Raw genomic sequence first — 14529 nt, forward strand, 5'->3', positions numbered from 1 at the left:
GCATGCTAACCTAGGCATCACATCATAAGAAAAATGAGTAATCAAGGTGGAAACAGATTTAAGACAATTTCTTTTTAAGAGTTCAAATATTCTAGCTAAACCTTTTATCCAAAAACACAAGTATGTTTAACACGACATCATGCTAGTAGTGGCTGATTTCAAATGGGCGAAAACTTCATTTTGAATCAACCGTTCACACACCAGCAGCTTTGAATAAATGAAAACATCTAAATAAACAACATAGAACCAAACACCAAATGAATCTCGTTCTCGGCTTCTACAGACGCTGTTGTTGATCATAAACCTTGAGTGGAATATAACATGGCCAAAAAAAAATCTAGCGAAAGTACTGGTCATCATATTTTAGGGCATACAACATTTCATTTTTTAAAATCCAAAGCAAACGGTCACTACACTATCCCAATAGGCAGTATTGTTCCAGTTGAAAATGTAAAAAGATAACGATGAGACAACATCCCAGCTGAGCAGTTATCTGAAAGTAATGCAAGTGATCATCTACATTCATTGCATGCACGCAGATTTACATGTGAGCGATAAACCACCTAATTAATCGTCAGAAACAATCTACAGAGTGTAAATGCATTAACAAAGAAATCGATTTCAATTAACAACCCCACCATAAATCTTGTTGAAGGTAAACCGACTGTACACTGTATGTATTAAAACCCATCTCATCACAGTGATGCTTAATCTTTCCATATCCGTAATTTATGAATTATGTCCTGAAAGGTTTTCTGGAAAGAATTACAACTTAATGGAACTACTTTGTTCATTACAATACCATACAATAAAGCGTATCAACCATCAACATTTAGAAATTTGCCTTGTTGTTTTAACGTACAGAATATTGAGCAATAACTGAAAATGAATCATGAGGCCATTGTTACACAGAACCGGTATCATGACTAACTCCATTGATAATATGACATCAAATAGTAGACACAGATTGTTAATCAAATGCCAATAATATTCATCTCAATGAGCAAACAAATTATTGAACTGATTAAAGCTGAATAATTCATATTTTCACATCAAAATATGAATAAATAAATAATATATATTCAGCATCACAGCATTTATGCTATAATACCTAAGCAAACCATGTTAAGTGAATTATTCCAAGAACTGATTGACTGACTGTCACTTATATAATAAAAATATAATATATAGATATAGATAATTGCTTGGATGGCATGTGTTACTAAAATCACAAACGTTTATTACTGCATGATAACCACTGTGTGTGACAAAGGCTCCAACATACAGTCTGTTGAAACTGTGTGGAGACTAACAACAGAAGAGAAATCATTATCATCAACTCTACATCAATAAATAGTATTTATCTCCACAGTAGAGTCATTTACTGTTAGTTTAGCAATGATCATAAAAATAAAAAAAATATACTGACTAAAATGGTACAACAAAACTAACATTTCTAACAGCTCCACCTCTCCCATAATGCCAAAAATGCAAACAACTTTGTTGGCTGAAAGTGAATCATGAGACAGTAACAGTTGTATGTCTGTTGCATATTCCAATATATAGTAAAATATGGTTCAAACAAAAAAAACACATCAGCAAGCATAGTGTTGTACATGGATCCCGTATTGTTCTATACCAGTACACTTCACAGACACCAGTGGAAGTGCCACTGTCACGGGACAGCATTCCTCTTGAGTATCTTTAAAGGATTTGTTTCAGTATCTTTAAAGGATTTGTTTCAATAGTGTGGTGCACTCATTGTATTTTCGGTAATGTTGTGGAAAAGGAGATTGAGAAGAAGGGGTTAGCAGCAGAGCTTCAGGCTGACCGGGACACGATCATCATTAGTGTTCATTACTTTGAACAAGCAACACAACCTCCACCAATAACACCACAGTAAACTATAAACCATAACATTTTAATAGAACTATCTGAGAAATGTAGGTAGCATAAAGTTAAGCAGAAAAGTACATAGCTTGCTAACTTTAGCTAGCTATGCTCATGTTGTTAGCAAACTAATGTTAAAGTTAGCTGAAATGAAGACATTGGGGTTTTTGCATGTTATTTCCCGTATGCTGTTATTGTGCCAACGTTTGTTTGCCAATGACATTAACATAGCCAGCTATCATTAGCAAACATGTAAGGTTAGTACATTTAAAAGTTATTTGCTGCTTAGCGTTACCTAACTTCAGATGTTACAGTTATATTGAAATATCAAGGTTGTATGGTTTACCTTGGTGGAGGTTGTGTGGCAATGACCTGATATAATGTATTAAATAAACGCTTTATTTATTGGTAAGTAAGTTCTACCCCTGGGCCGAAAGGGCCCGGGCCTGTAGCTCTGAAGCTGTTAGAGATTTAGGCCTAATATCCTTGTGATTAAAGAGCAATTTCACACCATGTTTTAGCTTGAACACGCCCCGTTTCAGCCGTGTTCTCAGTTGTTTAGTACAGCTGTCTATGTCCTCGGCATAACGCCTTGTGCTTTTGAGGGTTGTACACTCTTCATCCCTCTCTGTTAATATTACAACAAGAGTTACACATGTAACTTTGGTTCTATGAACTATGGATGACATTATGTTATATCTGAATTTCTCTGCGCACTTCTGTTTTTATGTACCTGGAACATCCAACTTCCAAAGCTGACAACACATTTAAAGTGGACATTTTTGAGTTTTGGTGGCACGCATTTAGTTGACCACAGATATTCAATCAGGTGAACCAGGTCAGTAGGTACTGTGAGCTATTCACAGGGTTCTTATCTGCCAGTGGAATAATCTGGACCTGCCAACAGGAAGTAGCATTTTATAAGTGGTGTTACCTTTATGCTAGCAGAACAGTGGTATATGCTGCTCAAATATCAGACAGTTTTGTAGCTTTTTACGGTACTCTTGTTTTAATAAAGGGCATTCTCATACAATTATTCAGTCACTCATAAGAATACGACTTTATTACTACTATATTATGAAAATATTCAGCTAGCCTAGCTTGAAATTGAACACAGCTGAGATTCGAAACATGTTTAAACAGTGAGCTAGTGGATGTAAATGTTGTAAACTGGGCTCCGTTCAAGTAAATCTTATACGTTATGCTATATACAGCTATCATACACCATATGCCAATGTTAAATGAAGCTAAATAGTAATGTGGACTGTGGAAACGTGAATGAAAATATAGAAACATAGATTCATAGTTCATCACAAAGTATCAGTGAAGGCCATCTCAAAAGCAATACATCCATTCATTAAAGACACCAGACAACGAGGCTGTGTTTTACAAACGTTACAAACCCCTCTAATTGTCTGCACCTGATGTAGCATATAAAACGACAGGCACTGAGACCCACGGAAACAGATACGAACGGATCAATAGACAGACCGATAGAAATAGAGCCACTCTCCCAGGACGTGGCAGAGGAAGAATCAGCCGAGCGCTTCACATTCCTGCCTGGGCCCTTCTCACCCACCGCCACGTCACTCCGTAAAATAGTAAGGCAGCTGTTGGCTTCCATCAGCTCAAAGTGCATCTCTGAACATATCCAGTCCACCGCCCGCCCACCACCCACCAACACGCACACGCACGGACACACGCGCGCGCGCGCGCGCACACACACACACACACACACACACACACACACACACACACACACACACACACACACACACACACACACACACACACACACACACACACACACAGCAGAAGCAGACACGTGTGTCAGATCCAAATAGTTTTGTGTGGATTTTTATGTAAGAGACAAGTTCAGTATTAATAGATCCAAATTCAATGAAAGGTCGTCAGCCATTGCAAAACCTTCTTCATGCTCACTTGAAGCGAAGGATAGCTTCTCAATCAACACGTTATGCAGCAGTTGGCGGCAGAAAGGTGTTGATTGACTAAAGAATAAAAGCCCTGTTGAACAGTTCAATTAAAGTGCACTACAGTTCAAACTGGGCTCACTCATTGCCGCGATCTGCAAGTGTGTCGTAAATATTGTCAATTCAAAGTGGACACATCTGACTGGTAGTTCATGGCACATGACCAACAAAGGCAATGCTTAGTTTTCAACAAGGCGCTCTCCGTTCCACCGATGGATCATTTAGGAAACAAATTATCTTCAACTCAGCTGGACAACACACAAACTTTTTATTGCAGCATTTCAAAACTTGCCAAATTTGCCGAACAGTCGGGTGGAAATGGAGCTACAGACGGACAAGCACAGGCAGTGGAGGTGCCAGGCCTCACACTCACTCGCGGGGGGCGGGCATTTCTACACCGGCGACTGCTTGCTTCAGCTTTCACTGCACTCTAAGTGGAGTCACAAATCATCGGCAGTCCAATCAAGTTGAACTTGGGCATCGTTCAGTCCATCCAGAGACAGAGAGAGAGAGAGATGGTGGGGGTGAGGTTGGGGGGGGAGGGAGGGAGGGAGGAGTCATTTTTCTCTCTCTCTGCTTTTTCCTCTCTCTCCTCCTTGTATCCCCCCCTCCACCGCTTCTCCACCTTCACTCGGCTATTTTCAGTCCTCCGTTTTGCCAGTGTCCGCCATTCTGAGGGGCACCATTTTCCTAAAAGGCCCCTTTGGCTGATGGAGAGTTAGTGGCTTGGGCGACTAGTTTGGATGAGTCCACTGCGGGGGATAGATGCGTTAGGACATATTACAATTATGTACATAGTATATTAAAGTACAAGGAACAATCATTATTTAGGCAAAAACTTTTTAATACAAATACATATACTGCTATTTAGTTGTCTCATGAGCACAGATATGAGGTGAGGGAATACAAGTGTTGGGTTATACAAAATAAACTGAATTGAAGTGCAACTACAAACATGCAGTAAAAGGATTTTTTTTAATTATTACAAAAAGGTCTCACATAAAGGCTTGGGCCTTTATTTTTCTAACTACAGAGAAAACCAGACCTTTCCATGAGACAGCCTCTTATTAGTGGCATGTCTTTATTTCAAATGTACTTACAGAGCCACTTAACTGTTCGCTGAATCCCTCACCAAAACAGCAATTGTCCTATCACAGCTCAGCTACCGTAACTAAGTCTGGCCTGTCCAGCTTTGCATTTCTCTGCATGCACTGAGCTATAGTAAGAGCAACACTCAGCACTCTCCCCCCCCCCCCCCAAAAAAAAAGTAAGACAAATTTATCAAAGTGTTCTAACGTGAACTGAAAACATTAGCATGTGAACTAGCATTACAGGCCAAGAGTTAACTTTTTACGTGAGAAAGCCCCTTTCATGGAGCTTTACGCTACAGCAACCCCAGCCAATGGTTCCTTAGATTAACGCATCAGTGAGCCTTCATTCTAAAGTGAAAAGCCATGTCCTTATCATACTTATATTAATGTCAGGTACATATTTACGATCCTTGTACATTTTTAAATAAGATAGCTGGAAGACATTAAAATGTTTAGCGGAGATAACATTTTCTAACAACTCCTAGCCAATTACCTAACTAGCTTCAGTGTCAGGTGTCACAAGAAGTCTATTTGTATCTTCCTGTGTCTGAAATCAATCTACTGCTGTTCTCATTGTAAATTGCATGTGGAGACGGGAAAGCTCGACAGGCATAGCAACAGTAACTAAGACTTAATGAGCAGTCAAATATAACTGAAATAACAATAGAAAATGCTCAGTGAAATAACCATTGAGAATGGTCTTGCAGTTGCAGAGAGGTATGAGAAGACTGCAGTCACAGCAAAGGCAGCTGTTCTAAGATCATTTCTGGTTCAGGGCTTCTGTAGTGACAACCAATCACTGGAGCCCTGAGCGGCCGGGATGAGATATAAAGCTGGCAATGAGTATCAGTGGTGATATCTTTCAGACAGCGACGGCACTGAATGCAATGGAGGCAGCCGGACAGCCAAGGGGCTCATGTTTTATACAACAAGCCCAGCTTCTTTATTAGAAGCACATTTTATCATATTTTAGGAAGAGGCTGCTTTGTTTTTTGATCTGTTGACACAATTAAAGAGTCGCCAAACCATCTTGCTCGCTCCCCTGGTGGCTGGCTGCATGCAGTACATGTCATCAACGCCGCCTCCTCCATGTTAGCAAATGGGACATGGGCCTAATACAGGTTTCCCCAAACATGATGTCTGACATTTTAAGTGGTTCCTATCGAACTGATGTATTGATGTATCTTACCTGAGTTCAGACTTGGTCAGGTGAGGAAATGGACAAAAATGATTGCTAGACCTACGTTCAACAGCATCACTAGAGCCACCAAGATAGAGTTCGGGCCCTGTGAAAGCACAAGAAAGGTTTCTGTTGGAAAACTATGTAGCAGTTATGAATACATATAATGCCAATTCAAATTTCATGACATTTGAAAATTATTAAGAAATTTCAGATAATTTCAGCTCATTTAATCTGCTTATTTCTATGTAGAAACAAGATGTGTGTCCGTTTGAAAATGTCTTGTTCATACAACCAATAAAGGCCTGAAATTTAGTTGATATAATCCTGACTCTGGCCCTCAAAGTTGATAGATATAAAAATAGCCAGGTCAACAGTTTGTGTGAAATATGCAAATTAAGAACTGAGAATGTTAGAGCATATAGTTAAAGAATATATATTTTAAACAAAATGTCCAGAAAGGTTTTGGTGCACTAAGAGTGACTGAAATAAATGGCTATTTAATTTGAATATTTATACGTTTGCTCCCTTGGTTTCTTAAGCTTAGAACAACGTGAGGTTGGTTTACAATAGGTTTCACATTATCTTCTTGTTTCTCTTGTCTGTTTCTCTTCTTCTAAACAATGGTGTATTGGAACCCTGTTTTGGGCTGGGCATGTTATTCATGCATAACAGCTTAGCACAATATAAATCATCAAACTAAATCTTATTTGCACAACATCCAAATTCCCCAAAGCCATGAGAGTACTGCCAGAGTTTGTCTTTCCAATTCACGAACAAGCTGGAGACTACTGGCATTCATTTAAAAGGATTGTGGAATTGTTTCATTCCTGCTTGGACTCGGCAAATTACACATCAATGCACTAGAAACGAAGAAGTAAGTATCTGAATCAAACAGGTACGGTACTTTATGTAACTCACCGACTCCTCCTCTAAAATCGCAGGCGCTATTTCCATACTAGCTTTCTTAGTTTCTGCGAGGCTCTTTGGTTTGGTTGATTCCTGTCTTTTTGGCTTGGAAGGCTCTGGCGCTTTGGTGTCCTCTTTTAGTGGAGCTGGTGAAGGGCTGGGGGCTGGCAGGGACTTTGGTGCGGGTGACCAAATTTGTTTGGCAGGTGGCGGCAAGCGCGCCAGGCTTGATGGGTGAAGGTCATCCTCCACACCAATCGGATCCTCGGGTGGCGGCATCTTGACATCTGCCTTGACATAGTAGCCGTGGTACTGGGAGTGAATCTGCCCATTGCTGGGGTAACTGCTAACTGTCGTGGGAACAGCTGGTTTGACCTCTGGAGGAGCCTCTTGTAGCCTCACTTCCTGTCTGAGAGAAAGTTTTGATGCTGCTTTTTTTATGCCTGCCGATTAAAAGAAAAGAGAAGAGAAGGGAAATATTTAACCAAAGAACCAACACATATATTGTTGGGGAATTATTTCCAGGTGTCCATGGGCAAGACACTGAACCTTAAATTGTTGCTGATATTCAAGCCAGCATGTTGCATGGGATTTCCCTGCCATCAGTGTGTGTGTGTGTGTATGTATTGTACCTAGATCGCAATTAAATATAACAGAAATATAAAGTAGTCCATTTCTGATTCTCCGTTAATTGTGACCCATTGCAACCAAGGTCTCTGTGTTCCATTCCAACACTTTCTGTTTCTCATTTTATTATGCAAACCAGCGCAACAGGAAAACATAAACAGCAGCAAGATGTTTCACTTAATAACATCAAACTCAAAAACAAGAGGCCATATATGCAGGCAATCGGCTTGAAGTCGTTAAATAAAACAATTCATACAATCTTGAAAAAAAGGAAGCTAAACTCACCTAGCTGTCTGCCCGCGTAGCAGCGGCTGAATGGCGGCGATGTACTCAGCAGTGTGTTTACTTGTAGTTTCGTCAGTTTTTAATTGTTAGCTGTTAGCCAAACACACCGCCCAGAATAATAAAAGGGAGCAAACTGTCCTCCCTCCCTCTGCACCTCTGGTTGCAGAGTAGCAGATGAGGAGTCGTCCATGCACTCAGCTGTGCTATCACTATTAGCCTCTTCCAATCGTGGGCCGGTTAACAGCGGTGAGTGGGGAGTCAGCAGGCAGTCAATGACGGTGTAAAACAGGCGATAAAAGGTGATTTGAGAAAGTGTGAGTCACCGCAACCACAACAGATCCTTCAACATGCGGCTATAACTATTATGTAGTTTGCTGCAGCAGAATGCGAGTTTAGCCGCGGACAGACACCTAGGTGCACACTCACTCAGTCATGTAATAATGAATTGCATTGCTTTTCTTGGCAAGACCCGCCCTGTGCCACTGGTTGAGGCAGAGCCAATTGGTTAGGGTTAGGCATAGACTTTGACGAGTTAGGATCAGGATAACCCATTGATCAGGGGATAGGACTTGAACAAATCAGGTTATTGGCCCTCGGCCAGCATAGACGCCTGGCCAATCCATGTGCTTGATTGCTACACAGGGCTGGTCTTGCCAAGAAAACAGTGGGATTCATAATAACGCCACACGAACGCATGCACACACGCAACCGATCGCAAGATCCTCCTTGCCCTGATAATGAAGTGACTATTCAGACGTTTTATAGGTTACTCAAGATGCCTGATTGCTGAGTCAATAACTCTCTTACAAGTGACACCGCTGGTTGCTTGTTGCTGCAGTCATCTCAGTTAAATTCCATATTTGCTGCTAAAATGACTGCTGCTGCACACCATGTTGCACTACTTCTGCTATTCGTTGCAGCTGTTTACTTTGTTGCTGTTCCCCTGCTACTCATCAAGTTGCTCCTAAAAGTATTACTGCTGCTCACCAAGTTGCATCTAAATAATTGCTGCTGCTCAGCAAGTTGCTCTTTAATCTATTGCTGTTGCTTGCCATGAAGCCTTTTAAATTATTGTTGCACTTCATCATGTTGTAGCTATACTTGCCACCTAAAATGTATTCAGCCCCTCTTAAAAAACAGTATTCCTCTCTCGACATGCTAGCTGTGCAGGACATGCTCAAGGCCTCGGCATCAAATTAATCTTGACACTCTTCCAACACATACAAATAAATTGTCTGTTGATACGGTTAATTATAAAACGATCAATTGACATATAGCTGAATATGTAACTGAACAAATATTGTATTATATTATAATTAAAATACATATTCTATGTTTGTGTCTCGTCTGAAGGGTACAATTGTACAACCCTGTGTTGTAAAATGACAAATAAATAAACCATGTAACCGAGACTACTGTTAATAGCTGATGAAGGATGTTACATGAAAGATATGCTGGCCAAACTTTGAATTACCCAAGTGGTTTACCTGCTGTCAAAGATTCAGCTGCTGGGGCTTTGTTCTCTTTCCCAGCAGGCTTCGCTGGAGCGACGGCGGCAGGAGTTTTACTGCTAAACAAGGTATTTTTAACAACAGTGGGTGAAGCAGTGGGACTGGGAGATGGAGACTGGTCGGGTGTTGTGCCTTTCCGGTAGAAATGCGGGCTCCCTGATGGAGATTTCTTTTTCTCCTCCACAGGAACCTCCTTCACCTCTAGTGGCTCATTATACTTCTGCCGTATGTAGTCCGGGCCTGAAATAAAATAGAAGTAAAGAAAGTTATATTTCACAAGGATCACCTGCATTTTCTCTTCCAAATAAATTTGGGTGACCTGAAGGATTATTCACAACCTGTTTGATAATGTGACCGCTCATGCTTCTTCTCCTGCTGGACTTAAATTGTATTATAATGATAGGATTGTTCACTGAAACTATGAAAATAAGTTCTTGAAGAAGTTTTTTTTGGGAACGATCATTCAGTGGATGAGTGCAAGACAATGATCACTGTCTCGTCTCACTGTTGTGACATCATAACCAACTGACAGCCCTCGGTGGGAGAGGAATGTCTGCACCTCGTCAGGGGGATGAGTGTTCGTTCGTCCCGCAACCACAAGGTAGCCGGTTCGATCCCCAGTCCCCCCATAGTTCACATGTCAAAGTGTCCCTGAGCAAGACACTTAACCCCAGCTGCTCCCCGGGCGCCTCACAGGGCAGCACACTGCTCCCTAACCAAGGATGGGTCAAATGCAGAGAAGAATTTCCCCAAGGGGATTAATTAAAGGATAACTTCTAATTTCTTTCTTGGTTCTGCATGCTGCCATTTAAAAGAAAAATCTCGGTAAAGTGATAAAACAATGGCGGGTTTGTGCAGGATGTCCTGTGTGATGACTGAATCACTTGCTATGGCATCGGCAGCCCATGAATCAGCGCTCCACGGCCGACCAACCAGCCAGACCTGCCGGACCAAACGCCACTAGACTGCCGCAGGGAGGAGAGCCCAGATAGAAGCTAAACTAACCCAGCTAGGACTGAGGCTACTCCACTACCCAGCATGCTCCTTGATATCTGATGTTCTGCTGCAGGAAATAAGATGAAAGCAGCGGGAGGTTGTGACTGTTGAGTCTACATCTTCCCAGAGACCAGGGCCCTATTCTTTGTACCTGGCTTACTGAGTTAACCGGCTAATTTTCAGGATAGGATGACGTAGGTCAGGGTTTTCAGTTCCTCGAAGCAAGTTTCGAAAAATCACCATAGCAACACAGCCAAAAATGTAAACCTGCTCCAGCGCAGGCTAACTGAAATTCACTGAATAAGCTGGCCACTCCCACCGGACAAAAAAGGCAGCTCCCTTCCTCATTGATGAAGGAGCGATATTAGTTATTAAAGGAGCCCGGTCCCTTACCTGGGCTACTGAGGTGCTTTTCCCTCTGGATAGACCTGGCTGACGCGCTCCTGCTGTGCCTCGAACCCTTGGCGTTCCTTTGATTTGATTTAGTAATTCACGGACACGTTGTAATGAATCAGTCGTGTTTATTCTTTTATGTCGTGGATGAACATTCATTTGGCCCCTGAATGCCGACTAATAACGCTTTGTTGCTCTAAGCCCAACAGTACCGTCGAAGCGGTCAAAACCCTTTGCCCTTTCCGGGGTCAAACACCTGCCGTCAATCATGCTCCAATTGTATTCATAGATAATCCCAGCAACACAGAACAGCGCCACCCAGTGTACATATTCAGGAACAACATGTGATCCCATTTGGCTCCTACATTAGTTATATTAGTTTTATAGGGAGGGAGTTCTTCCAGATCACCAAGACCCGTTCTAACACCATGATGACTTCCTGTACGAGCGCTATCGATTCTGCCGACAAGGAATCATTATTATATTATTATTTACGAGATTTGATTGACTTAGTTGAACCACGTACGAGGAAAGGGGCCCTGGTCTCTGGTGGGACGAGAGGAGCTGGATTCTGTTTACAGCATGATGTTGGAGCTCAAACATGAGATGACAATGTTTTCCTCTAGTTGACTTCTTAATGTGAAGATATTGGCCATATGATCTGACTGGAGAATTATTTTTGTTTCTGCAGTTTACATTCATTATGATGCAAATCAAAACAATGTGTTTAATGTGCTTGTTGTGTTACAAATGGGCTACAACAGCATTTTGTTGTATTGCAAAATGACAATAAATTATCCTTGAATACTTTAATTTAAAGTGCTAATTGCTAACAGAGTAGGACAAAACTTAAACACACATTTATTTTCTCGTTTCTTTCACTTTGAATTTCATCCAATAAACAAACTGAGGGGGCATATGTCACTCAGAATGGCTCCCCACTGCATCCTGTTACACCACCAATAAACTCAGGTGTCACTAAACACTTTCCATTAGCAGGTGGCATTTACGTGCAAACAAGATCTTTGTAATCTGCTCCTGCACTTTAGCACTACACAGCATCAGCTCTTGCTGCACTGGTGATTATTGTTCAAGCCTTTGTTGCAATAACTAAATATGATCCTCAGTGCCCCCTCCCCCGGTAAAAAAAAAAAAAAAAAAAAAAAGGCGGAAAAATATTTATTTAACATCTTGACACATGTCAAGAGGTTCCTTACGTTACCTCAAAAGTGAAACTTAAAAGTCCGTTACAACTCTGTGTTCTGGATTAAAATCAAGGCAGAGTTACTGAGATCGCCAAAAAAGCTCTGAAACCCTGCCTCCATTTCAACATCCTGTCTTTGTGAAGCAGGTTTTAATGAAGTGACAGATTGCATATAAAGGTTTAAGGTACGGAGTAGTCAGTAGACTGGACATAAACCACAGACGTAGGGGCTCGGTCTTTTTCTCCCGTCACCCCGAGACGGACCGGCTCGTAGCAGAGAAACAAGCTCAGGGCTCCACTAATGCAGCGTCATGGTGATGTGTATCTTTATACATTTTATAATTGTATTTATGCCGGTCGTATTACGTCATATTTTTCGTCTACACCGTGAAGGCCGGTCCGTGAAAATATTGTCTGACACAAAACCGGTCCGTGGCTCAAAAAAGGTTGGGTACCACTGCATTAGAGTACGGTCCCATAGCCCATAGCGGATCCCCCCGAGCGCATGTCGCCGCACCCACACCCACACGACCCACAGCCGCCCCCCCCCACCCCCTCAGCAAGCAGCCACAGGGGGTGCCAATCCGCCAACCCCCCACACAGTGACATGATAGATATTGGAAAACCGCTTCACGGCCCAGATGATTTTTTTTTTTTTTTTTAAGTGGTCATGCCGCACCCCACGTGTCAAAAACCCCTGCCCAAAACCGCCCCTGATGATCCTCTTATCTTGACATCACAGGTTAATGATCTATTTATCTCAGAATAATAAAGTTGTTTTCTCCTATCAAAGAGACCCTTTAATCGAGAGGAAAGAAGATAACAAGATAATGAAACCGTAATTACAAGAAAAAGATTCTTATCCTGCGATAATTAACTCTTGATCATGATTGACTACCTACAAATCACTCATGGCACCTCATGCTTTTCCGCTGTGCTGGTGCTACTGTTACAGTACCTGGCTGGTGGAAGCCTGGGGAGAGCTCTCTGGCCACAGCCCTGGCAATGTCAGAGTCCTGACTGGCTGACTGGGCCGCCTGGTCTGCAGCTTCTGCTTTGGCCCGGGCATGGGACGTCCTGCAAAAAAGACACAAATATGACACACACATGCATACACACACATATGGCTGTTTTAACCCAGGTTACCAGTTCTCTTAAGTCTCCCTTTTGGCAAAGAAAGACTTCACACTGGCACATTCTAGAATGTAAACATTACTCACCTGCCCCAACAGACATCCAAGCCTGGTAGAGGTGCAGTGTGAATCGTATACGGTTTAGGTTAACCTTGGGCACATTAATCAGTCATGGTGCATTATCCACTCAGTAAGAGTGAGACAGAGAAGAGTAAAATCTTCAAGGGGCTTGCACATGCAGTCGGTACTGCCAGTAACCTGGCGAAGGTTTCTTCCGTTTTTCCACATGAAAGGGTTTTTTATTCTTTTTTGGGGGGAATTTTTCTTGATCCTGATGTACTGATGGCTTTACAATTTGATGTACAGATTGTAAAGCCCTCCGAGTTAAATTTGTAATTTGTGATTTTGGGCTGTACAAAATAAACTGAATTGAATTGAATTAACTCGTACTGCTCCATGAGATATAGGAGAGGGAATTATTTACATTTCTACATTTGAAAACCCAAAGCCAAGTTTTGCTACACAGCCCAAATGGTAGCAGAACCCCTAAAGAAAATGTAAGGTTACAGGAATTTTCAGAGAGCCTATCGTCTACATCAGCAGTTCCCAAACCTTTTAGGCCACGCACCCCCTTCTACATCCCGACCGGGTTCACGCACCCCCAACCCCCTACACCTTAAAAAAAAAACGCAACAGAGCCTATTTATAGCCGCATAAAATCGGACCAATGCGAGAACTGTTTGCTTGCGCGTGGCGTTTGTTACAAGATTTAGTCCGCTGTATAAATTTCAGTTACACAAGGCGTCACTTTTAAAGAGCAACAAGGATGGCGAGGACACACGCACAGTCTCAGAGGCAGATAGCATTTCACATTTATTTCCTTAAACACAGTAAGCCACGTAAAGAACAAAGAGTGGCACATGATAGGCTCAGAAATAGATATAAATAAATAAGGAGGCTCCAGGGGTGCGCGCACCACACTTTGGGAATCCCTGGTGTAGACCCAACACATGAATGAGACTGCAATTGTTTTTGGCTGTTTTGTAACTCTTCCAAATTTGATCTAAAAAATGTAAGGGGCTTCTGACTTGCACTGGCATGCTTGGTGTTCAGGTGGCGGCGCAAATAAGAGGCTTCAGACAGCTGTTAGCCAAACCTCACTGCACAACACGCACTGTGGCTTCGGGCAATCTGCATTGCCAATCCAAGTGAAGCCCAGACCCAGATAATTGTCATCATATTTCCTCTTTTTTTTCCCAGTCTGATGCTCACCCTCGTTTCCTCTTTTTTCACCTTGACTCCGCGATGGGTCTCTGTGC

At 42.0% G+C, this 14529-nt stretch overlaps 1 protein-coding gene across 1 annotated transcript in view; it reads right to left on the reverse strand.

Annotated features, from left to right (window-relative positions):
* Positions 1-4132: 4132 nt before the first annotated feature.
* The window catches only part of LOC306739207 (junctophilin-1-like), a 29970-nt gene continuing 19573 nt past the window's right edge, over positions 4133-14529 (reverse strand). The window contains exons 3-7 of the mRNA XM_079221173.1: positions 13036-13154; positions 9461-9724; positions 7074-7504; positions 6162-6258; positions 4133-4633 (exon numbers count right to left, since the gene is read on the reverse strand). Coding sequence (XP_079077299.1) covers positions 6178-6258; positions 7074-7504; positions 9461-9724; positions 13036-13154 — 895 coding nt within the window. The 3' untranslated portion in view covers positions 4133-4633; positions 6162-6177. The remainder of the gene's footprint in view (positions 4634-6161; positions 6259-7073; positions 7505-9460; positions 9725-13035; positions 13155-14529) is intronic.

The sequence above is a fragment of the Taurulus bubalis genome, assembly GCF_910589615.1.
Source record: "Taurulus bubalis genome assembly, chromosome: 1".
In the NCBI taxonomy this organism is placed as follows: Eukaryota; Metazoa; Chordata; class Actinopteri; order Perciformes; family Cottidae; genus Taurulus; species Taurulus bubalis.